Here is a 25528-nt window from a genome sequence, read left to right as displayed (position 1 = left end):
TATATATATATATATATATATATGTAGGGTTATGTATGATTAGGAGTTACATCAGAAATATTCTGTCGATACAAAAGAATACCAGCAGAGGAGAATAACCCACAGTTCTTGAGCGTTTCCTGTGGCTAATAGGAACGTAATGCGACGGTGCTATCTACTGAGGGCACCATCAGATCACCCCATCAGTCCTTTGTTTTTTCTGTGGGAGATTTCCCCCCCCTGTGCAGTAATGTGAACTCTGATGAATTGCCTTTAGAAGAATGTTACGGAGTTGTACATATAAACCATTTATCTTGATAACTGCAGCCCCCTCAAATGCCCTGTTAAAGAGCCCACTCCTTTGGCTCCCTGGCTCCCTCCCACCCAGATGAAAGCCCATCTATGTATTGATACAGAGAGGCAGAGCGGCCGGAACGTAGGAGTGGTCATATATCTGAACGTAAAGGAACAACTCAAAGAGGGGAGAAAAGCAACAGAGAGAGAGAGAGAAAGTGCTGTACACAAATGTGTACAGCAGTGAGGAGAGAAGGAGAGAGGTAATGTGAGCAAGAGAGAGAGGAGAGAGGTAATGTGAGCGGGAGAGAGAGAGAAGGAGAGAGGTAATGTGAGCAAGAGAGAGAGAGAAGGAGAGAGGTAATGTGAGCAAGAGAGAGAGAGAGAAGGAGAGAGGTAATGTGAGCGAGAGAGAGAAGGAGAGAGGTAATGTGAGCAAGAGAGAGAGAGAAGGAGAGAGGTAATGTGAGCGAGAGAGAGAGAAGGAGAGAGGTAATGTGAGCAGGAGAGAGAGAGAAGGAGATGGAATAGGAGCAGGAGAGAAGGAAGTAGAGAGGGAATGTGTACAGCAGTGAGGAGAGAAGGAGAGAGGTAATGTGAGCAGGAGGGAGCGAGGTAGAGAAAGAGAGGGAATGTGAGCGGGAGAGAGAGAGAAGGAGAGAAGTCTCGATGTAAGGGGCGGAGGGTACGAGACAAAGGGAGAGTGAAGGGAGTGATGCGTACACGTTGCCATCCCTCAGTGTCGATCCAAAGGGAGCCATCGCCGTGAACCCGTGACCCCCCCCCACTATGTCCATGCTTAACGCATCCATCGCGTCGGTCGGTGGGCGGGAGGGGGGGGTCACTGGCATTCCCATCACTGATCTGAGCAGGCTGATGTGTTCCCCATCGATCAACATTGATCACTTATGATGGCTCATTGATTCCCGGAGCCGCCGTGTCTGATGTCGCCGTGGATTACATCTGCTAGCACCGCGCCTCCCAGGAGAATCACCTCAGCAGGGCCGCTCATTGCCACTGACCTTAATGACTCCCAAACATCTCTCTCGCCCGCTCGCTCCCTCCATTTCTTTCTCTCTCTCTCTCTCTCTTGCTCTCTCGCTCTCTCGCTCTCTCTATTGTTCTCAGTACCCTATATCCTCCCTCTGTAGCTACCTCGCTTTCTCCCTCTCTCGAAAGAGTGCGAGAAAGGAGAAAGGAGATGGGATAGTGAGTGTGTGTTGTTTGTCACGTTGTTGTCACCTCTCGTATACCTCTCTCTCTCTCTCTCTGTCGATCTCTCTCTCTCTTTTTACTCTTCTTCTCTGTACAACCAACACACCAACACTTTGAGAGCAACTCAGCCAGACAAGTGACAATTTAACTGTCAACACCTTATTAGCTAAGAACAACGCACACACACACATGCACACATATTCTCTCACATGCACACACACATATACATACACACACACAGAGGCTCACAGATTTGTTAAAGCAGACATATTCAGGTGCCATTGACATGTGCTTCTATAGAGTGAGTCAATCTATAAATGCACATGTGAACTCCACAATGGGAAACGTCCCTTTATTTTGGACACAAAGAATATCAGAAGATATACACACAGGGGCAGCTTTAATTAAAACCTGAATGATTGATTTAGGCTAATCCTAAAAGTAGGCTCTTACCATTTGAACTATTAATATTCATTGGCAAAATGAAACAACAATTATCAAAAATGAAACAACACACAATCATTAATTCTTCTGTTTTTCCGTTTTTTTTTTATATGATCCGTAAAACCACCGTTAACCTCATGCCCCCCCCCCTTCACACCACTCTTTAGCCTCCAGGATTTACCTTCCGTTTCGCTGAGTCATCACCGTTAATTCACAATGGCAGTGCCAGTCAGTGTCTGGGTCATCGCCAACCACTGGCACCACATCCACCGCCAAGTGTGTGTGTGTGTGTGTGTGTGTGTGTGTGTGTGTGTGTGTGTGTGTGTGTGTGTGTGTGTGTGTGTGTGTGTGTGTGTGTGTGTGTGTGTGTGTGTGTGTGTGTGTGTGTGCGTGCGTGCGTGTGTGCAACTATCATCCTGTTTGTACAAACTGTCCCCTTTTTTTGATGCAGGGGGTTTAAGAGGCAGTTCCACTGTGTCACGACGAGCAGCATGAACTTTGCTAGTAGAAAGCGCCGTGACATGAACCAGCTGCTGCAGGGCACACTGGCCCCCTCCCCTCAAGAGCCTTTGGTGTCGTGTGAAGACAGCAGCTCTAAACACTGTTGCACTGTGTGGCCCGCTAGGTCCAAGGGCCTTAGTCTTTGAGGCCATCTTAGCATCCGGTCAGAGGGAAGTGGCTCAGGAAATACTCTTCACCGAACAAATGGCTCAGGAGATTTGAGCAAAGATGGTTTGAATTCAACTTGATGTTGTGTTCGAGTTGCGTTCGAGTGCTGTTTAACGCGAGTGAACGTGGTCTGTTTCCGTACATCGAGACGCAAATTAAACGTTGACCTATCCCGTAGCAATGTCGTCGTTGTTTTCTCGATGCTGATTGGGTCTTTTACTCATTCACTGTCTGATTTGTTATTTCATACCGTTGTTTTCTACTTCAGTGATGGACCTGTTTTTAAATAAAGTCTTTTATTTACCGGTTACGGTGGAAGACCTTTACAAAAACCAAATGTCTATTTCGAATAGGTCATTTCACACAGACAGCCGGACACACACAAACCAACATGATCTCGGTGCGGATCATTCGCCACACCGCGCAACAACAGTGTATGTCCATCACTCTGCAAACTTTCCTATTTTTCATGCCTGAGGGTCAGGGGATATTACGCGTCAACGCAAAGCCTAATAACATTTCCGTCTGATCCCTTTCGTCCGCGCGTGGAGAGGGCATATGTGTTGATGTGGGGACGTGAGCGGACTGGGTATTGGCCGATATCGTCTGAGGCATACGACGCAGTGTTGCGTGTCAGACTGATCGCTCGCTTTGCGCCTCAGCGGCATTAGTGGACGGAAATCGTCCGTCTGCTGTGATCTGCGTGGGGAAAAGGTCAGTGGAAGTCTCCCCCCCCACCCCACCCCACCTCACCCACCACCTTACCTCACCCACCACCTTACCTCACCCGCCACCTTACCTCATCCACCACCCTACTCCTCCACGATGACGCACATGAGAAATGTTTGCCGAGAAAAACGCCTTACTTGAAGAAGGGAATTGGGGGACTTAATTCATTCCTAATTCATACACATTATTTACCACAACATATACATGCCCTCTGTTGAAAGGAAGTCGTTCAAGTGTGGATGTGTTTTTTTTCCCCCGTTATTTTCAGCACCATTTTACCTGCCTGGTTGTTTTTTTCGACCTGTTTGTGGTTCTGGGATCTGATGTCCCCAGAGATGGGATGATACGGCCCCCAGGGTGTATTGATTGGCAGGGCTATTAGCCAAGTAGCACCATATCTTCTTTATCTCCCTCTGTGTCTTTCTCAATCTTTCCTTTTTTCCCTTAAAGCTATTGTCAAGCTCAGTTTGAATCTTCGCTGGAATTAGATTTACAAGACATGCCAAAATAACCTGCAGGCATTATGGAAGCGTACATTTTGCTATGTTTGTGTCCGTTTGCGGGTCTTGGTGTTTTGTGCAATGTGTGTGTCTTTGGGCGCGTGTGTGTTGGTGTGTGTGTGTGTGTGTGTGTGTGAGTCTATGTGCTTGTTCTCAGTAATAGGCTTTGTGCATCTCCCCTCGCGGACGGCCAGGATGATGTCGCCATGGCAACGGCAGGTTAGACCCAGCGATCGGCAGGCCTTGCGAAAGACTCGAAAGAGCACTCTCAACCTCCCATCTTCTTTGCCCACTGTTATTCTCTCTCTCTCTCTCTCTCTCTCTCTCTCTCTCTCTCTCTCTCTTCATCTCCTTTTCTCTTTCTCTCACTCTCTCTCTTTCTCTGACTTTCTCTCTCTCTCTCTCTCTCTCTCTCTATTTCTCTCTCTCACTCTCTCACCCTTTCTTCACCTTCTCTTGTTTCTTCTTATTGATAAAAAAACGGGGCGACGACCCGTACGGCAACACTGCCACCCTTTGACCTGAAGTAAAGAGGCGGGGTTGTGAACCAGGCCCGGTCAGGCCTTCTCCAGTCCCAGTCCCAGACGGAGAGCGCAGTCCAGGAGCAGCAGCAGAGAGGTCAGAGAAAAGGGCATTCATCCGACACGCATCTGTCAGTTTCCTAGTTGCTCTACAACTATCACAACTATCGAAGGACTCATTGAAGCCTTCTATTTATACGTTCCAGTCCTACGAAATTTTCACAAGGTTGTACGTGCTGACACTGCCACCTAGTGGTCTCCCCCAGACAAGCCAACACGGCTCCATTAGGCTGTGGAAACGACAGTGAATGGCTTTAAGCGGCAAACAATGATCCAGTAATCTCCTCTGAGCAAGGAAGTGAATGCTTACTAATGGCATTACAAACAAAGAAAAGTACAAGTAGAAGTTGGGCTCTGCAAGGTTTCATCCTCAATATTAAGGGAGGGTTTTCCTGCTCTATGGGGGCCTATAGTTAGTGAGTTAGTGACACTAAATGTGGCCTGTGGCGCCGTTTGTGACTCTAAATGTGATTAAGGGCTACACAAACCAAAATGACTTTGTTTGAGTTGCATGAAAGAACAGCTACAAAAACACTGTTGTATAACCACCACATGAGTTTGTGGGACTCTGTTCTCCCTCTCTTCTGTAATGTTGCACAGGCCCACATTCTTCCAGCATCTTGCTGCACGATTTGATCTTCCATCAGAGCCGTTTCACAATCCCACTGATTTATGTGCATATTCATGGCTCCGAGGCCCCAAAGATGCCTCAGCCAAGGGAGCCGGGTGACACTGGGTCGAGACGGTTTCCAGGAGCCATCCTCAGTCACTCATAAATATTCAAGAACAGAGACCTCCTGGCGCCGACGTTGAAACATGCAGATCCATGCCAACTGCGCAGTTTACTCGCATAGCCCCGCCGGCCTCATTGTGTTGATACACTCTGTGATGGAAAACAGCCCGGCCTGTTCTTGTCGCTTGGTCATGTATCGATGCTTGGTCATGTAACGATGCTTGGTGATGTAACGATGCTTGGTGATGTATCGATGCTTGGTCATGTAACGATGCTTGGTGATGTATCGATGCTTGGTCATGTAACGATGCTTGGTGATGTAACGATGCTTGGTCATGTATCGATGCTTGGTCATGTGACGATGCTTGGTCATGTAACGATGCTTGGTCATGTAACGATGCTTGGTCATGTATCGATGCTTGGTCATGTGACGATGCTTGGTCATGTAACGATGCTTGGTCATGTAACGATCCCCGAGCCCGCAGGGTTCCTCTGGTGCTCCCTGCGGTGTTACGTCATGAAACGTACGATTGATCAAACATACACTCCGCATCTGAAGGTCCGGTAAAGTGCCAGTAACCGTATATGTTAATCCAGTTTGAAATAAATGAATCACTTAAGGGCTTTAGCGCTAATGTGTTTTGACTTAATGCTTCACGCCGGGGTTTGTTGCTGTTACTTAAGCGGCCGGGGGTAGGTATGGTTGGATTAGGAGGCTGTTTTTTTGCGGGGGGGTCTTGTAAGGAGTGTTATCATGACCTAAATGGGTGTGGGGTTTCATGCCCATTGCAGGAAAACTATCTCTTCACAGTTGAATGGAGTCAGATCAATACGGATGTATCGTATTCTTGAAGTCTCCTTTTCATAACGCAAACCAACCCTTCCCCCCCCCCCCCCCCCCCCCGTCTCTGCCCCTGCAGGGAGCCTCTGTTTATCTCTGTATTCAATCGGCTTATGCTGGTTTTCCACACCACTGCTCCGGTTTGTTTTTTCCGCTTAAACTGCTCCCCGTTTAGGCGCTCGAAGCTGTGGTTGTACAATTTGAAGGCTCATTGGCACTATGGGAGTTTGGAAATTCAAACATTTAAAAGAAAACATTGCGGTTTATTTGTTCGTGGAGCATGTCTGGGGCTTTTTGCGCTCAGTTACATTGGGGATAATGTTGGTTAAACTTGTTTCTTGCTTTGCCCTGTCCCCGTTCTACTTTTTTTCTCACGTACCACAAATTCTTTCTGCAGATGACAGCCAATTTACACTTGGTTCTTTCGTGTCTTAAATCGTGATCAGCCCTGTGACGAAAAAAAAACTTGCCACAACGTTAACATTGATCACTTGCAGTTCAACCAAACGGAGCATGAATTAATACATTCAGGCTGCTATCTTTCATAGTGAGTGCATGGCTTTTGCAATGGCTTTAGAGCTTATTTGAAACAATGTCACTCTGCTTTATTGTATTGTATTACACACACTGAGGTATTTGGGCGGGGGTGGTGGGGTGAACAGTGAAATCAGCAGAAATAAATAGCTGTTTTCTGGGTTTTTCTCTATAGCTCAGTGGCTGCTGATCCCTGACACTCTATCTCTCTCTCTCTCTCTCTCTCTCTCTCTCTCTCTCTCTCTCTCTCTCTCTCTCTCTCTCTTTCGCTCTCTCTCTCTCTCTCTCTCTCTCTCGCTCTCTCTCTCTCCCCCTCCCTCTCACTCCCCCCTCTTTCTCCCTCTCTCTGTCTCTTTCTCCCTCTCTCTCTGTCTCTTTCTATCCCCCCTTCGTTCTCTCTCTCTCTCTCTCTCTCTCTCTCTCTCTCTCTCTCTCTCTCTCGCTCTCTCCCTTTCTCCCTCTTTTCTCTGTTTCTCTGTCTCTCTCTCTGTCTCCCTCTCTCTGTCTCCCTCTCCCTTTCTCCCTCTCTCCCTCTGTCTCTCTCTATTCCCCCTCTCTATTTCTCTCTCTCTCTCACCCTCCCTGCGTCAAAGCTGCGCTTCCTGTAAACGATGAAACTCTGCCCCGACATGGTGACCTGTAGCCTGGCCCACAGGGAGTATTGTGTGTTCTTGGCTCCTTATGGCATCACCTTCTTTCCCTCCCTCCCTCTTGACTCTTATCTCCTCCTTCTCCTCATCCTCCATCTCCTCTTCTCCCTTTTTCACTTCATTGTCTACTTCTTCTTCTCCTCCCAAACTGCTCTCGGGTTTCTCTGCCTCAGAGTTCCAAGGACGCTCACCGGGTCAGAGTCATCCGAGTCCTGCGCTTCTCCTCTCTCATGTTCAGTCTCTATCCCGGCGGCCGGACTAGAGTTCCTGTTTCGCTTTTACCCAGCGTTTAACCTTTTCTCCATTTGTGTCCCGCACATCGATGCTTGACTCGCTTACTTCTGCAGACCCCGGCGATGGGCGTCGTGGTAGATACGACTCTCAAAAAGTCACGGGTGTTTTTTGATTGACGGAAAAAAAGGTGCCAACGTCAGTCGCCGGGATCTGAACTCTGCTCTTTGATTGTGGGATAGGTCTTCCATTATTAGATTGCCACAAAGAGAAAAACTCGACCAAGCTCTGCTTTTGTCCCTCAACGGCCTGGACAGCGGTGAATACTCTGCGGTCTGAACCTTTTGATCCACCATCGACACCATCCCTCCGCTCGGTGACAGCCTCCCCAGCCAGCCACCATGCCGGTCCGGATCATGTGCTCCATCTCCTTCTCGGCCGACGAGGAGCCCGGCAGTAAGGACATGTTTGACGAGCGCTACCAGCGCGCCCGGAAGGGCTGCGGCGGTGCGGCCGGGGGCGGAGTCGGCAGCGACTCCCAGGACTACCTGGACGGAGGCGAGCAGCCCGACGACTACGGCGGCGGCGAGGGCTCGGAGGCGGCGGTCGGGGAGGAAGAGGAGGCGGGCCAGGTGGACAACCTGGCGGCCTTCTTCGACGGCTGCTCGCTGCACGGCGCCAACCACATCTTCGTGGAGGACAAGAAGTTTGGCGTGCGGCAGGGCCTGTGGGCGCTGGTGTTCCTGCTGGCGCTGTCGGCCTTCCTGATGCAGGTGGTGGACCGCGTGCTCTACTACCTGTCCTACGACCACGTCACCATGCTGGACGAGCGCACGGCCGCCAACATGACCTTCCCGGCCATCTCCATGTGCAACTTCAACACCTTCCGCCGCTCGCAGCTCAGCTACAGCGACCTCATCTTCATGGGGCCCCTGCTGGGCTTCGAGGACAACATGGCGCCGGGGATCCCGCTGGCGCCCGACCGCCCGCCCGGCTCGCGCTTCAGCCTGGACGAGTTCTTCAACCGCACGCGCTTCCGCATCGAGGACATGCTGCTGGAGTGCAACTTCCGCGGGCTGGAGTGCGGCCCGGAGAACTTCCGAGAGGTAGGGGTTGGTTGGTGGGGGATTGTTGGCGGAGGGGGGGACCACGGCTAGTGTTCTGGGGGGGGGGCGGCGACATTAGTGCGGCCGGCGTGGTGACGGGAGGTCGGCGTGGTGACGGGAGGTCGGCCCGGACGGTTTTTTGTCATTGTTTGACGTTGGTCTGATTGAGTGTGACGTGTGTGAGGCAGTGATGTGACACAGCCGATGACACCTGACCACACACACTGTGTGTGATAGAAATGATTCAACTTGTTTCAGTTGCATTCATTTATTTTGGATAATTGAGAGGATTCTTGTAGAATAGTGCAGTGCGGAGTGGATAGCGCGGCTGTGTGTTCGAACATGTGTGTGTATCTGAAACGCCTCAATGGGCTGGCTAATGGATAGCCGAAATAAGCAGGTATAGGGGATAGATGTACAGGCAAAAAGACCAATGGAATTACAAATTGGTTGAATTTGTGATTCATTTGGGATTTCTGTCAGGCTGACCTTTGAGCTGTTCACACAAGAGCACGCTCTTCTTCATTTGGAAAGGGATGGTACATCTCGTATTGACGTATCAAAAGCTCATGTTAGTACTTTGGCATTAACATACAGTAGCAGGTAGCATACATCTGTTGTTGATAAAATGCATGGAGGTCAATCCTGTTTGCGACCGTACAAACATAAAAAACAGTGTCCCACCTTGTGAAGACACTTCCTTCCTGTCATGCTGGACACCGGCCAGCCGCCCCCCCCCACCCCCCCCACCCCCCCCCCCCAGGGTACATGCACGTCGGAACAGGCCTACTGCTGGAATACTGAGCGTCCATTTGTGTTGACAAAATCCATCTCTCCTGCTTATTGATTTCTCTGACCTTTGGGCGGATACGAACAGTTATGCAGCGACTGCTAATGGCTGTACATGATTAGAGCTCTTGTAAGTAGACATTTTTAGACAAAGCCTCTGGAATGATGAGCTCATTACGAGATTGTAATGCGTGCTGAAGTCGATTGTTATGTATTTAGTAGAGGTGGATGTATTAGGATGATTGCTGTTATAATTATGATTACTTCATCTTTTCTTTTTCCCGGCAATTTCTTCAGTGGTGAAATAATGCATTTTTTTAATTAAGTAGCTTAGAGAGAGTAAGTGGAAAATGTGAGGTGACGTCATGTTAAATATCAGATTAGAAATAGCAAGGATGTTCAACCAGGTATATATATTTGTCCAGAATTCCATCATCTCAATACTAACAATTAATGGACAAATTAATGGATTGCTTTTTCCTAAGTCTCAGATCATGAAATGCATTGTTGGCTCAGCTGCCTTTTAACTTGGCTCTGCTGCCTTGTGAGTGCCCTTAGTATCATTAATGAAATCTTACAGTCTATTTAAATCAATGGATTCAACCACAATGGCAATAAGCTTAAGCCGGGTCCAGTACTACTGGCTTCTTCTCAAGCTCTGTGGGTCTGGGGGTTGAAGAGCAGAGTACAGAGCAGAATACCAACAAAACAAGAAAACAAAACGAGTGGGAGAGAGAGAGAGAGAGGTGACAACAAGATATGGATTGGTTGCGGCTGGGGTACCAGCTCTGCAAAGACCTTCAAAGCCGGCTGGGGGTGGAAGATAATCCTCTGGTGTTCCAGTAGTAGAGAGAACAACTTGGCCTGGGAGGATGTGTATGTTTTTCTTAGAGAAAAGCGGGGTTTGTTGCCACACAAAGGCTGTGAAATGATGAAAATCTGAATCTCTTTCTTCCAAAATACGATAACTGTCAGATAAGTCGGACAATGTCTGTGATCCCGGAACAGTTGTTGCAAAGAAACTGATATAGAACGGATATGTGTGTGTCTGTGTGTGTGTGCGGAGACACGCAGACAGATGGATAATACGGCTGTCGTATTGAATATGGCTGTCGCTTTGAAATAAATCTTGCTCTGATAGCCATTGGCGTGTTATTAACTATAAAATTGCCACAGACAAATGTTGACACAAATGAAAAAGCTGCAGGCTGTATAACACTACGCCTCTTGGTGCACGACACACAGAACACACAGCCACGACGAGCAGAGCAGTGCAAGAATTCTTTGAAAGCCTTGGGTTGCCTTTAAAGCCCTGCATTGCCTTTCAAGCCCTCTAGGCTCTGGCTTGCCATAGTTACATTTTCAGAGCGCCTATGGGCAGGGACTTGATGTTCTGTTTCACATTCCAGACTATGATGAGAGTGGTGTCTATCCTTCTGGGTTCTGAAAAAAACATTTCAAAATGCACTGCATATATGCAATTATATTTGAAACATAGCCAACGATAACACTTTGATTATTTGATATTTCTATGATTATTGTTGGATGATTATTATTTGTGCCCATAGATTCAATGTTGTTGTTCCCTAGCTCTGATGCACACACCCTGGTTCACTCCTTCATTACCTCACGTTTAGACTACTGTAACTCCCTCTTCATTGGCCTCCCAACTAAATCACTTCAAAGATTGCAATATATTCAAAATACAGCAGCCAGGCTACTCTCTCATACCAAGCGATCTGCTCACAACACCCCTATTCTATCTCAGCTACACTGGTTACCAGTTCTGTCCCGAATCAATCCCTCCGTGACTGTGCCTCCTTCCCTCTCTTTAAAGCTCATCTTCAAGAACACTTCGGCTCTTCTAACACCACTGCATAGACCCTCTGTATATATTATTTATTTTTATTTAATTTTTATTTGTGTTGTTGTGCTGTCTTGTTCTGTGTGTGCTCATGACACTGTAAAGCGACCTTGAGTTTGAGAAAGGCGCTATATAAAATAAAAAAAAGTTGCTGTGGACCGTGGAGGCTACCACGGTCTACCCCAACATTATTACCACCGTCGTGCCCAACATTATAAATATTCACACTGTGTGTGGGTGTGGGTGTTGTGTTGTGTTGTGTGTGTGCGTGCGTGCGTGCGTGTGTCTGTGTGCGCGCAGGGCGTGTCTGAATGGAGTTAGTGGTGCTCAGCACTGCAGAGCTGCCGCTTGCTGACCTAAAAATCGAAAGGGCCGTGGCGTCTGCCGCGGTGTGTGGGCGGATCTAAACCGCTCTACCGGTTGGCACTGACCCTCTCTGGGTTCAATGTGACACGGTTCCTTCCTGTGCTTTGAAAAGCGCACCTCGCCCGACTCAACTGCATCAAAATGCTGCAAATCGGAGGCTCCTGTTACACCACGGACACAGCGAATCACCAAAGCTGATTTTATTTTGCCGCAATCACAGAGGTGATAGAAGGTTCAGGCCATGGACTTTGGATAATATCCTTTGTTTGCAGTAAATATGTTTAAAATATTTTATACACATAACAATACAAAATGATGTGCGTACAAGCAATAGGTACTGTCATTCTGTTGCCATAGCTTTCTTCAAGTTAGATGTGTACCTAACTAAAAAGTGAATGAGCCCGGTCTAAAGTGTGACTGTTTGATTGATTTCTTGGCAATTATTGAAAAGCACTAAGCAAGGTACAATAAAACGTCTGAGAGCATTTTCTGGTGTTGATTGCATTATGGAGAAGGAGCACTTAAACGATCAATTTATAGACAGCTCTGAGATGCTGTGGTTGAGTGGGAGGCCTGTAGAAAGGTCAGTCCGTGTGTGTGTGTGTGTGCTTCCGATGGCTGGATAGTGAATTCTAGTGTATTTTTTTACAGAACGTTTACAAAACCCCCAAAGTACTCAATATTCTTTCAAGAAAGGAGCGGCCTATTCATTTTGCCTGTCTGGTGCTATGGAGACGAAAAGGGGGGGTTGGGGGGGGGGGGAAGGCCTCTGCTTCGTACCCACAGCCCTCTCGTTTACCCTCCGCTGGGGGGAGGTCATCGATCGCCTCTCAGTCAGCCAATGCACCAGTGGAGTCACTGGAACTGTGATCAGTACACCCGTTTTACCCCTGCACCCCAACAATGCACCACTGCTCTCAGTGGCAGACTCAGACAGTTTGAAGGGCAGGGGCGAAAATATAAAAAGGGCACATTCTGCACAACATGGGGCCCCACCAGCGAGCAAAAAGCTATGATGCATCATGTATGATGAAATAGTCCTCATCCTTATTAGGATTATACGGAAGAGGATTAGGGCCACACATAAGAAAAAAAAATGAGTTCTGACCTTATTCTCAGAGAAAAAAAGTCTAAATTCTGAGATTAAAGTCAGAATTGTGACTTTAAACTCTTGCTCTAGAGGGCACATCATCATAATTGATTGTATGGAGGGGAATCCTAAAAGCAGTGTGCGAAATACGGGGGGGTCCGGGGCTGGGCCCCCCCAATTAACCCATGAGACCCCCTGAAAGCCTCAAAAGCAAAATTTGAAGGGGGTCTCAAATTCGTCAAAAAAAAAAATATATATATATATATCAACCAGGCACCACTACACTTGCGCCTGGAGAGGCGTGTCGGCGAAAAGCAGGGGCGTGTTCCGGCGCAAATGATACTTGGTGCTATTTTAGTGATCTAAAAAATGCGCCAATGCAATTGCGCCACTGACCGAAAAATACCTGGTCTATAGCAGATAGTGCAGTTGTTGTTGCTATTTTGACGTGCCATGGCAGGTTGGAACTACAACATAGCCTATGCTTACACACACGTAGGCTATACACACAGGCATGCAAACTAGTCACCTTTCGGCGAAATTCGCCGTTTTTTAAACAAAATCTGCCACTTGTGTGATTCGTGGAGATCCATTGAGAAAACATTGGGGGTGGGGGGGGGGGGTCTACAGTCTGACGAAAACAAGACGATAACTAAGTAAAAATCAATTTAGGATGACAAAAACTACAACAAAATCTTTTGACACTTTCGTTAACAAATAAAAACGAGACGAAAATGTAAGTGGGACGATTTGGGAAGCGATCCAATCAGCTGCGTCGCAAGCAAGTGTCCCTTTGTAAACAGTTTGGCTCAACAATCACTGGTTAAAACACAACCAACTTAAAGTCATTTAAAATTCACGCAAAGATAACCATACTTAAACTTTTTTTTTTCTTTCAAGCTAATGTTATGTTTTTTTTTCCTGTGCACATGTCCAAAAAAAAAAACCTGTGCTCACAGGTCCAAAAAAAAATTATTTGTTTTTTATTTATAATTTTTTTTATTTATACTTTTTTTCATCTAAATTTTTTTTCTATTTTTTTAATATAATTTTTAACTATTTTTTTTAATTATGTATTTATATATATATTTATATCTATTATTTTTTTTGTTATATATAAATTTTTTTTTTTTTTTTTGAACTCCCCGGAGTATAACCCTGGAACCCCCTAGTGGGTCTGTGTTTTCCTCGGCTCACGCATCATTCTCACCTTTTTCACCCCAAACCAGTTTGCATGCCTGACACAGCACAAACATGCAAACTATTAACCTGATTTAAATATTATGATGTCAAAGATTATTCATACTGTGAAACTGCATAGAAATAGCGTGTGGATTGTGGAAACATTTTTTTCCATAGGGCTGCATGAATGAACATGAATGAAGTATAGTAGGCTATGCCATGCGTTAAAATAATAATAATAATAATAATAATAATAATAATAATAACAATAATACATTCGAGCAAAGTATATTCCAGGCTTCCAAAACAAAATCTAGTTTTAGGGTAAATGATTGGTTAAATGATTTGGGAAAGAACAGCTGATACAGCGGTAAGTTGTACTTTTAAATCAATGCATCTGCAAACACCGTACAGCAAACACATATGTTCTTGACCCAGACATCGTGTACAAGCCCATTACTTTTAGGATTGATGAGTATTTGATCGTGAGAAAACATAGTTTTACCGCGAGTGAGTGTTTAAAAGAATGAATGAATGCGGGTGATGCTTTGTGCGCGCCCATCTGTCTAAACACACGCAAATTAAACACGTAACGCATAATGCAGTCCATGGCGATGTATATTAACAGGGGGACACATGCATATTATGAACACAAGTCGACAACGATAATGTATACAATACTGGTAACAAACGATGTTTGTTAATGTATTGCCGCATATCATTAAAAAGACCCACAGTTACGGCCATCGAGGACCGCGTCCGCATATGTTTTAAGTTGTCTTTGCCGCAATTTACATGACGAATCAGTGTTTCTGAAGTTGGAGAAGAAAACGCTATTCCACGTGTTAATTATGCCTATTATTTAGCCATAAACTGAGCCATTTGAAGTTTGAAATTCATGTGGTCATGCATCTGTCTCAGCGGAGACTCCAAACGCGCTGTCAAAAATCAACTCGTCAAGTCAAAATGCGCTGGCTCTTAAAGGGGATGGGAGATGCCACTCTCATTGGTTTATTGCATGTTACGCCCAAAACACACCTACGGGTTTCAGCCCAACCCATTTTAGATTTGCGCCGGGCGCAAAGCTCATTTATCTCGCCGTCATAATAGCAACAGCGCCATAGAACCGCCCACAAAGTACTTTGACTTTGCGCCTTGACGTCTGCTAATACATCTTGAAGTATGTATTTTGATCGATTTTGCGCAACAATCGGGAGATGGGGACCCCCCCGAATATTGAAGGGTATTTCGCACACTGCTTAAAAGGTACTCAATATTTTTTTTTCCCGTTTTCACCACTCTAGAGGGCACTTAAGCAACACTTTCAACCATGGAGGCACCAGATGGGCAGAAGGGCACTAGAAGGGCACTCATTAAGGCACGTTATCTAATTTTCTTGCTATAGAGGGCACATAATCATAATTTGTTGTGCAAAGGGGCAACCTAGAGGGCACCCAATATTTTTTTGCATGTGTAAAGGGCAGCCAATAAGGCACTTCCTCTCGTTTTCGCCACCCTTGAGGGCACTTTAGCATGCTTTTTCAACCATGGAGGCACAAGGGGGGGTGGTTGCCCCCCCTGCCCCCCCCCTGAGTCCGCTACTGACTGCACTGCTGCCATACAAGCTGCACTCTGTGCCCACTTATTCACTAGGATCCATCATCGAGTCCTAAGAGAGAGAGAGCAAGAGACAGAGAGAAGATCAGATACCAAATGTTAAAGCGATAATCTGTGATGTCCAGCCAAGTTGGGTCATACAACGTGACCACACTACTGACCACAATCTGCTGCTGGACTCCACCAGCACACCAAATCCCTTCTCTTTTATGTTGTATTTTAACACATAGCCTCTTTTTCTTACCATCCTGACCAAGCTATGCATCAAGCACTACAATTGGTATTCAAGATTGAATGTCCAACCTTTCTCACAATTACAAAGGTTTTCATTTATTACAATTGCATAAAAATGACTACCTCTTGGTGTTACAGTAAACTATGTTGCTGTTATCAATGGATGGTTATGAATTATCGAAAAACAAATACAAACCATCACAGTCTCAACCCAAACCGGTGACTGTTACAATCACAGCACCTGCCTAATATGTGCCTAACCGATTCAGGCATCGCATGGACCTGCAGGGCCTGGGCAACTTACCAAGCTGACCTCAATCAACCATCCCTCTCTCTCCTCCCCACATGTTTGGGCCACAACTAATCAATGAGGGAATCTCTTTAGGGTAATGTGGTCGCTGCCAACCAGGCAGATGCTGATGTTTATAAGGCCTGCTTGTAGGGCCGGCCTCCCAGACTCCACTCACACTGTATTGAGGAGGCTTGGCGAGGGGGGCGGGAGGGTAAGAAGGAGAGCATTGATTTCTGTCTGTCTCTATCTATCTATCCCTCTTTCTCCCCCCCTTGGGTATACGCTCTGTCAATCTGACTTATATCCTAATTCCTCCATCTTCGACTCTCTCTCTCTCTCTCTCTCTCTCTCTCTCTCTCTCTCTCTCTCTCTCTCTCTCTCTCTCTCTCTCTCTCACTGCTTCTCTCATACTTGCTGTCTCCCCGTCAGTCTCGATCTATCCTTGACTCTCCCTCTCTCTCACACACTCTCCCTCTCTCTTTCTCTCTCTCTCCCCTCGATCTCTATCTATCTCCATCCCTTTATCAATCTTCATCAATTCTCTACTTTCATGTGTTTATTTCTCATTCTGTTTTTAATTTTGTGTTTGCATTAGCGTTTCATCATCATTAAATAGGCCTATCTCTCTCTCTCTTTATCTCTCTTTTTCTCTCTCTTCCTCTCCCAACCTCTCCTTCCCATGACCTCGTATTTGTGTGTGTGTGTGTGTGTGTGTGTGTGTGTGTGTGTGTGTGTGTGTGTGTGTGTGTGTGTCTGGAAGCAGAGGGCTGGGTCAATAGTTGGGCCTCACAGCGACCTGGGCTTCAGCTTGCAGTAAGTCTGCCCCAGGGCACAAAGTGATCCCACAGTCAGATCAGTGATCCAGATGCCCACCTGCCTTTCTCTCCTCTTCTGCTGCCTGCACCCCTGGACGCAGCTAGATTTACAGCTGAGGAGCAGACAGCCATCCCACAGGGGGGTTCACTTTCACCCCTTCCTCACCTCACCTCTCCTCTCCTTGCCTTCCCTTCCCTCTCTTCTCCTCTCCTCTCCCCTCCTCTCTGCGCCGATCCTCTCCTCTCCTCTCGTCTCCTCTCCTCTCCCATCTTCCACTCTCTTCTCCACTCCTCCCCTCTCCACTCCTCTCCTCTCCTATTCTATCCTCTCCTCTCCCCTCTTCCACTCTCCCCTCCTCTCCTCCCCTCCCCTCTCCTCTCCTCTCCTCTCCTATCCTATCCTATCCTCTCCTCTCCCCTCTTCCACTCTCCCCTCCTCTCCTCTCCTCCCCTCCCATCCTCTCCTCTCCTCTCCTCTCCTCTCCTCCCCTCTCCTCTCTGCTCTTCTCCTCTCCTCTCCCTCGCCTCTCCCGTCCTCTCCTCTCCTGGAAGAGCATCTCACTGTTTGGTCCTGCAAAACAGAGAAAAAGGACAGACAGAAAGGCACCCAAAAGGGAAAGGGCAGATAAATACAGACAGACAGTCGGTGGAAAAGGTGCAAAGATAGGCATGATGGCTGACTGACAGACACAAACATACACACAGACTGACAAACATGGCAGACAGACAATCAGAGAGAAAAGCATGCAGGCGGCCAGACACATCCCATCAAAGATTGCAACTTTTTCTTTGATTGGTAAGAAAGACATACAGTTAGACAGACAAATGCAAAGACAAGAAAGCAGACTATGGAACCGGCCTGTCTGTATGTAAGAAAGACAGACAGAGCGGGAGGGTGAGACACACAAGCGGTGTAGAAAGAGTGAGGTAAAGGCTAATTAAATGCCAGAGCTGGCCGGGTCTTCTCCGAGTTGTAAATGCCTGCCATCGTTTGGCACTTTATAGGAGACATTTGGCAGAAATCGTATCTGGAAAGACAAAGTATAATGTTATCATGCCAAAGAAGCACAGGCCATGATGTAATAGACGCTGGTAAATAATTAGAAAGTGTAATGGATTACACTTACGCAGAGTGGGTTTCAGTGACTATAACGCAAGATTCTGGCTGTGGAACATAATTAAAGCTAGTCATGTATTGAATCAATATTACCATATACAATAACATGGGCGGTAAGTCTAATTAAACTGCCACTTTCCATAATAGAAATAGCTGTTCTGTCATTTTTAATAGATAGCCCTTTTGTCCTTTATATAATGGAAAAATGTTGCCTATCTCAAAGTCACGAGAACACTGTACGTAACCTAAAAGCACAAAGGCGTTAATGTATGGAAAGTGTGTGGTGCACTCCATTTCTTTATAAAGCCTTTGCATTGTATGATCTACAGGGTTGATAAGGAAGGCACGTACAGTCATTAAGGAAAGTCAAAGTCAGGTTAATGACGGCGTGTCGCCACAGAGGGTTCCTTTGCCGGTGTGCAGTTCTAAAGGGGAATAAGAAGCTGTTATTATGGCTGTGTCAGGGTTGGATGAGGTACGCTCCACATACCACAAGTGCTTTCTCCGTTCCAAGGTGAGTACAGAACACCATCAAATATTCATCCTCCTACTCGGTGGAATTCAAATAGCAGTCCTGATGATGTCTGTCCTCTTCTGTCGCATTAGGTTCCTATTTGTTGTTTATCATTTACCAAGGTTGACTCATTGAATACGCACCCAACGTTTCTATCAGAGCACTCATTTTATTATATATATATGGGAAATTTGCAAAAACTAATTATTCATTTTTGTGTTTTCTCATTGGATTCTTATAATGCTTTCTTATCTTTATTTGCCTTCAGAGGAGATCATTTAAATGTGTTTACCAAATAAATACAGAGGAGGAAAATCCCCTTGTCTGCCCCCACTAACAGACAGTGGGGTGTTTTGTCTCTTTGGTTACACTAGGGGGCACTGTTTTACAATCTTTAAAGATGTTCTATTTCTTAGGATCGTTTTTGTGTGTGTGTGTGTGTGTGTGTGTGTGTGTGTGTGTGTGTGTGTGTGTGTGTGTGTGTGTGTGTGTGTGTGTGTGTGTGTGTGTGTGTGTGTGTGTGTGTGTGTGTGTGTACACACGCCTTGGCATTTGTTTGGAGGGGTTGTATCCTCCCGGTACTCTTTGTCTACTCATTAATATGTATTTTTCTCTTTGTTATTATTTTTACATATTGTTTTCCCTGCCAGGACTCATGAGGGCATGGAGGGGTCATTTAATATCCGTGGGAGGGGTAGAATGGCAACATATTACTCCATCTCTATCTCTGTGAATGATTGCCTTATTTCCCCCCATGCAACCTTTTTAATTAAGTCATTGATTGGTCGTCTCTTGGAGAGAGAGGCCAACTGAACCTGAGTCATAAAGCCAGCTCTATCTGCATCCAACCACATCCAACAGGATATAAAGCTCTGGTTATTAATTGGAGAAGTGACTGAGCTACATCTTCTTCAGTGCCAGAAACATCAAGCGATAGTTACTGAACAGCTAGTGAAGCGGTGAAAAATCGAAGGCATGGATTATGTCGCTTGACAAAGATGAATGCCTCACCATGGTGTAAAAATGAGGGATAATCCAGCCATACTGGGGGCAATTACATAGGAGTAAGACATATCTTACGGTATGGACACTGGCGAACAGCCAGTTATCAGCTAATCAGGTCTATGACTTGCCTATGCCTTATGTCTATGCCTTAATGGCTTCTTACAGAATAGTACCTCTTAGCCAATGCCAAGTAATAGAGTGCTCAGAATGACTTACGCATGTGAACACAATACATCTCTCTTTCCTCTATGAATAGACACAGCCTTAAGGTTATTTTACATCAGGAACTATGCAAATGAATCAAACAAAAGGGGGGAAAAAAAACAGCAAGTGTGTTGGTTGTAGTAAAATAATCATACCTAATAAAGGAAAAGGACCTTCACAGTGCACATTTTCTTTGAAATACTAATGTTCTGCAATCTCTCTCTCCAAATATGTCTCTCACACGCGCTCTATCGCTATGTCCTTATATTTTGTTGTTAATTTATTCATGTATTGATTCATTATTTTACACCGAGGGCGAGTGCGATTGCACAGGAAGCACACAGTCTTGCGTTTCAGGGCCCCGGTAAATTGAACAGCATCAGTGTAACCACGCCAACACCCCCCCCAGGCCCTAGACCACGTTGTTGTTCTCCACAACTTTAAATCACTTCATTGGTTCCACAGAGTCTTGGGGGACGATGCCACCGTGCTTATCAATAATAGACCCTTTCCAAGGAGGCTTCGTGGTAGGATGGACAGAGGTGTCGCTCATTACACTGATTATGTGTCTGCTGCCTCCGATTAGTGTCCTGAACGACGCCTGTGTTTGTCCTGCCGCGACACCACCGTGAAGTGGCGTGCGGGTCCAGAGATAGATAGATAGATCGATCCTTCCAATAATCCTTTACAGGAAATGACAGTGCCACTGCAGCTTCAAGACAGACATAACACCACACATTTCCTCAGATAGCGTCCATACTTAATACAAAAAAAGTGCAAAGTTATTTTTGTGCATTGTAAAACCTTATAGCAGCTGGTATACAAGACTTCCTGTATCTTGCACATTGGTGCAATCAATCTCTGACTGAAGGAGCTGCTCTTGATCACCTTCAGGCCGTGGAGTGGGGTGAGTGGGGTTGGTCACTATCAAACCCAGATAACCAGGTGGCTTGAGCTGCCATGGAGGCCGGGAGCCCGACTGTAACAGCCCGTAGGCGGCAGCTGACAACAGGTGTGACAGGACCGGTCCACACTATGTGATGCTATATCCACACCGCGCCGCTAACAGCCTCCAGGGGTTTCACAGGTGGCCGCGTCTCCCCTGCTCAGCAGCGCTGCATGGTGTGTCACCAGAGAAGACAGGCTGTTAACATGAGAGAGTAGCATCAGCAAAGACGCGGCGACGGCGACGGCGGCGGCGGTGCAGTATAGTAATGAAATGGCCAGTGATCCATCATGGGGACGGACATGCAGCGCGCGTGTGGATGGTGTGTGCTCGGTGTGTGTGTGTGTGTGTGTGTGTGTGTGTGTGCAACCATGTGTGTGTGTGTGTGTTGCAGAAAATGTTGGAAAGTCCAATAGGTGCAGCAAACATCCACCATTACGGACCATGAACATAACACTCTAGAGAATAACACAGCATCAAGCAGCGTCGTTTTTTTTCTTATGATTCTTGTGTTTGGATGCTCACCACTCCAGCTATAACCAATCATATCACACATGAGATCCCCATCAAGTACCTCCAGAAACAAAAAAAACGACATTTCCCATCGATTGACAGCTCAAACAAACCACTCTGCTTCAAAGAGGAAATAACTAAATGTCTGATGTTTGCTGTAAGCGGCGATGCCTTGGCGCAGTGTGTAAGCAGGAAGTCTGTGCTTACCGCATCCCTTCGTGATGTTCCGTTTTATTCCAGTATCCAGGCAGCCCCCTCTCCCAGCGGGTGGGCTTGGGGCGAGCACGGCTGCCGCCTTTGGGCAGTGACAGCGGAGGAGGGTGTGATAATATTATGCACATCCACAGCCTAATAAGCACAGCGGATGCAAATGGGAAGCGCTAATGATGCTAGTCCGACTAGAAGAGTGCGGAACATTTTGCTGGAACACCAGCGGGGGAATTGGCTCCTCACGCCATGGCCAGGCCGCCCTGCAGAGAGGCTTCCCGCCACAGCTAATGTTGTTGTGCCTCCAGAACCACATGCAAAACATTTGTATATGATAGCATTTGGGAAGAGAAAAAACATGTTTCAAAAAAATTGAGCCCATTGCCAAATGATTAACAGCAAATTCCTTATGATATAAATGCAGAGGAGACGTGTTTATGTGCGCACACACACACACACACACACACACATAGACTCATAGACTGAGACACACAGACACACAAACGTACACATAAACAGCCCCATCAACAAGCTTACACACACATCCATGAATATCTCCAGAGGAACCATATCTCTGTTTACTGAAATTCGATCAAAATAAAAGATCCATTAGATTCAACCTGCTGTCTTTGGTCTGTAGTATCTATTTTTTGTGGCCATTTTGTGTGTGTGTGTGTGTGTGTGTGTGTGTGTGTGTGTGTGTGTGTGTGTGTGTGTGTGTGTGTCTTCGCCTGGAGTGGTTTTAGACACCACAAGGGAAATGTGTTGCCCAAACCAACAAGCCCCCTATCCTCCTTAGCTCTACACTTGTTAGTGTGGAAGGTTAACAAATACATGTACAGACACACACACACACACACACACACACACACACACACACACACACACACACACACACACACACTCTCTCTCTAACTCTACCAGGCACCTCTTGTCAAAAAAGATAAGCTTCAGACATGTCACTACCGGTTAAAAGCTTCCACAGCAGCAGCAGCTCTTTCAAGCGATGCATGATCATTATCATTTTAATGAACGTGAATAGGCTGTATTGAACATAATGAAGTACGCTGTCCTGTGATTAGGACAAGTAGTCAGGAGCCTGGGCATTATTTTGGGTCTGGACCGGACAGCTTGTCTCTTGAGGACTCAAGAGACAAGCTGTTCTGGAGTAACTGTTAAATTTGTGTTTTAAACCAAACACATTGTATTTTCTTCTAGTGGAATGGTATAGAAAGAAAGATAGATATATGGATAGATGGATAGATAGGGAGATAGAAAGGTAGATAAATATATCATACATAGATAGATAGATAAATGGATCCAAAGACGGATCCATAGATGAATAGATCTATAGATAGATGCAGGATAGATGCAGCCCTTGTGAAGGATGGACCAAAACATTATTGATATACTGTATACTCCTGCCTTTATATTAGTTTTTATATTACACACCCCTGGCATAGATGCAACCCAGAGTGCTGGCTTGCACACAGACCCTAAGAGACCCATGAAAACATTTGGGAGGGATCTCTTTTTTACAATAAATGTTCATTCATAAATGTCAGGTTGAGTGGGACAATTCATTAAAAAAAAAAAAAAGCCCATTCATTCGTCTCTTGCCAAGCATCAAATGGGCAGTGGGGAGTTCGGGCGACCAGGAAAGTGATGCTGTAGCCGATGGCCCCTCTAATAGTCTTTCATCAGAGCCATGTCCTTTTACCTCCTTCTCTTTCTCTCTCTCTTTGTCTGTCTGTCCGTCACCATGACTGCCTTGATAAATTAGCTGTGTTATCCTGCTATCCTGCGGAGTCTTGTTTTGCAGGCAGAAGTTCCCGTCGTAACGCCTCGCAGTCTAAAAATAATCTCCCCCCATCCATCTAACTATCCATCACATCTATCCATCCATCTCTCCATGCATCAGTTAATGGGCCTTAATGTTTAACATCTATTATTTGAGTGTCATTTGTTGTATATGGATTAGCCATTTGTCAGCTTTCAGTGAGTGAATTGCTCTGTGAGAATATCTGTTACGTGTTGACTGCATCTGCCTCTGGATGGGCCAATTTAGATTTGAGCTCCCGGCTCATTTCGGAATCACTGAGGGCATATCTCCCCTGATTGGTTCCATGAATCCATCCTGCCTGTCAATCACAGGTATGTGAAATGCAAGACTTCCCAAAGGCTGAGAAACACTGGGAGTGACGGAGCCGAGAGGGAGGGGATGTTTTATGGGTGGTTTGGTTTTCAAAATCGTGTTCTTTCTTCCAATCCTTAACGCTCAAATCTTACCTAAAGCAAGTTCAAGGCTAACAAAGTACAAATATAAAGGCTTAAATATGCAATTTAGATATGTTTGTGTATTCAAAGGAGAGCTAAAGCATGTCAATACATCTTGAAAGGTTGTGGGGAATACATGATACGCAAGCATCATCTGTCGAGTCCAGTGCTGGTGGGGCAGAAGGAACAAAGAGGTACAGGATCCAAACGCAGACTACAACTCGGTAAACCTAACAAAAGGGCCTTTGAGAAAGAAAGAAAATCTCCATTCCATGAACTGGCAGAAAACACTTAGAATTTGGGAACCATAAGGCCAAAGGAGACACAAGGACAACAAACAGACAAGGGAACAAAGGAAGTGAACTTGTATACATGGAGACAGACAGATTGGGGAAAAGCAGGTGGGAAGATTGACAAGGACACACAGGTGAGGGGAATGAGGGACTGAGAAGTCGATCGGATGGAAAGGGTTGAGAACAAACACTACAACACCATCAAGACAAAGTTAGATCATGTTCATCCATTATTCATCCACGTGTACAGTACTGTACGACTTTAATTCAAGCTAATTCAGTATTTATGTGAGGCTACGCTAGGCTACATTCAGTCCCCACACTCACATCCTCACGGGTTAACCTAAGTAAACTATTCTGTTTGTTTTCCGATTTTTTCCGAATTTCACATGGGCCTCCAGTCCCCAGAACAGCGTAATGAATGATATAATTATCCTACAACTGAGGAGCAACAAGACCGTATGATTATATTATCATGTCGTATGTTTTCTATGGTTTGCACAACTGAAGAAATGAACTCATTAAATCATTCAGTTGCAGAGAGCTGCCGTTGCACAAGCTTATCCACTTACAATTGACCCTGGCCATTATGTGTGGGGCCTGAGCTCCTCATGCCATCCTTCTATTGCAAAGTTCAATCGGTACACAATGTCTCATAAAGGTGAGTTATTTTCCAATGTTTAAGGTCAAACTATTGATTTTTTGGTGTCAAGTGTCCGGTACTTCGGCCTTTACTGATATACAATGGCACAGCTTAGTCCCCCTCTATACCCTGTAGGGAGAGTGAGGCTCCTCAGTGACTCTTGTCCCTAAGAGCAGATCATGCACACAATTATCCTGGAAAATTGTCTCTGTAAATCACAACCTGCTCCTCTGTCAGCTACACAAGGCCCCGGGCCTGACTGTTGCATCTCTCTCTCTCTCTCTCTCTCTCTCTCTCTCTCTCTCTCTCTCTCTCTCTCTCTCTCTCTCTATTCTGCTCTGCATCATTTCCTCAATCCCCAGACCCACAGAGTGTCTGATGATGCCAGTGGTATCCAAAAGGGCTGCAACTTATTTTCATTGTGGTTTTGAAAGATATTGATTTACATATTAGATAAAGGGCTAAGGTAGACTAACAGACTGACTAGCCTTTACACATCTCCTTAGACTCATACTACAATGCACATGTACAATATAATCTCTGTCTCCTCTGTGGAGTTGACTTGTGGAAGTTTTCCCAGTGGAGTGTGACAATGAATATAATTGTGTGTGTGTGTGTGTGTGTGTGTGTGTGTGTGTGTGTGTGTGTGTGTGTGTGTGTGTGTGTGTGTGTGTGTGTGTGTGTGTGTGTGTGTGTGTGTGTGTGTGAGAGAGAGAGATTGAGGGAAACAGGGCAAGGTCCAGGCTAACCCTGGCCTGGTCTGTATGCCCCCAGACTGACAGTTTGATTTGCTGCATTCTGTAACTCTAAAAACCCTGGAGTGCAAATCCATCCCCATCGATGGAGGCAGTCAAGGACCTTCATGATGTGTCTTACCCCCCAGAGCCACTATCCAGTGTCAATCTGTGCAATGTTGTGCTCTCCTATTACTCCCATTCCAAATTAATGGGGCATTAACTATTTTTATTGACTTGGTGAGAGATGTCTTTCTGTATTTGAGAATTTTCGCATCAGTGACCATCTAGTTCTCCACTAGACCACAAATAGGTAATAT

At 45.9% G+C, this 25528-nt stretch overlaps 1 protein-coding gene across 2 annotated transcripts in view; it reads left to right on the top strand.

The window, feature by feature from the left end:
- Nucleotides 1–25528, top strand: part of asic1b (acid-sensing (proton-gated) ion channel 1b) — a gene marked incomplete at its 5' end in the record, with an annotated part of 159771 nt that overhangs the window by 91578 nt on the left and 42665 nt on the right. Inside the window, one exon of one of the 2 annotated variants that reach the window (XM_084464507.1) lies at nt 7802–8506. The exons of the other annotated variant lie outside the window; for it this stretch is intronic. Within the exon in view, the coding sequence (XP_084320633.1) occupies nt 7802–8506 (705 nt within the window). Of the gene's footprint in view, nt 1–7801; nt 8507–25528 lie in introns of those variants that run through there. 2 annotated transcript variants of the gene reach the window in all.

Source organism: Micromesistius poutassou (genome assembly GCF_964030765.1).
Source record: "Micromesistius poutassou genome assembly, chromosome: 2".
Lineage (NCBI taxonomy): Eukaryota > Metazoa > Chordata > Actinopteri > Gadiformes > Gadidae > Micromesistius > Micromesistius poutassou.
This window is presented reverse-complemented; position numbering and strand designations above follow the sequence as displayed.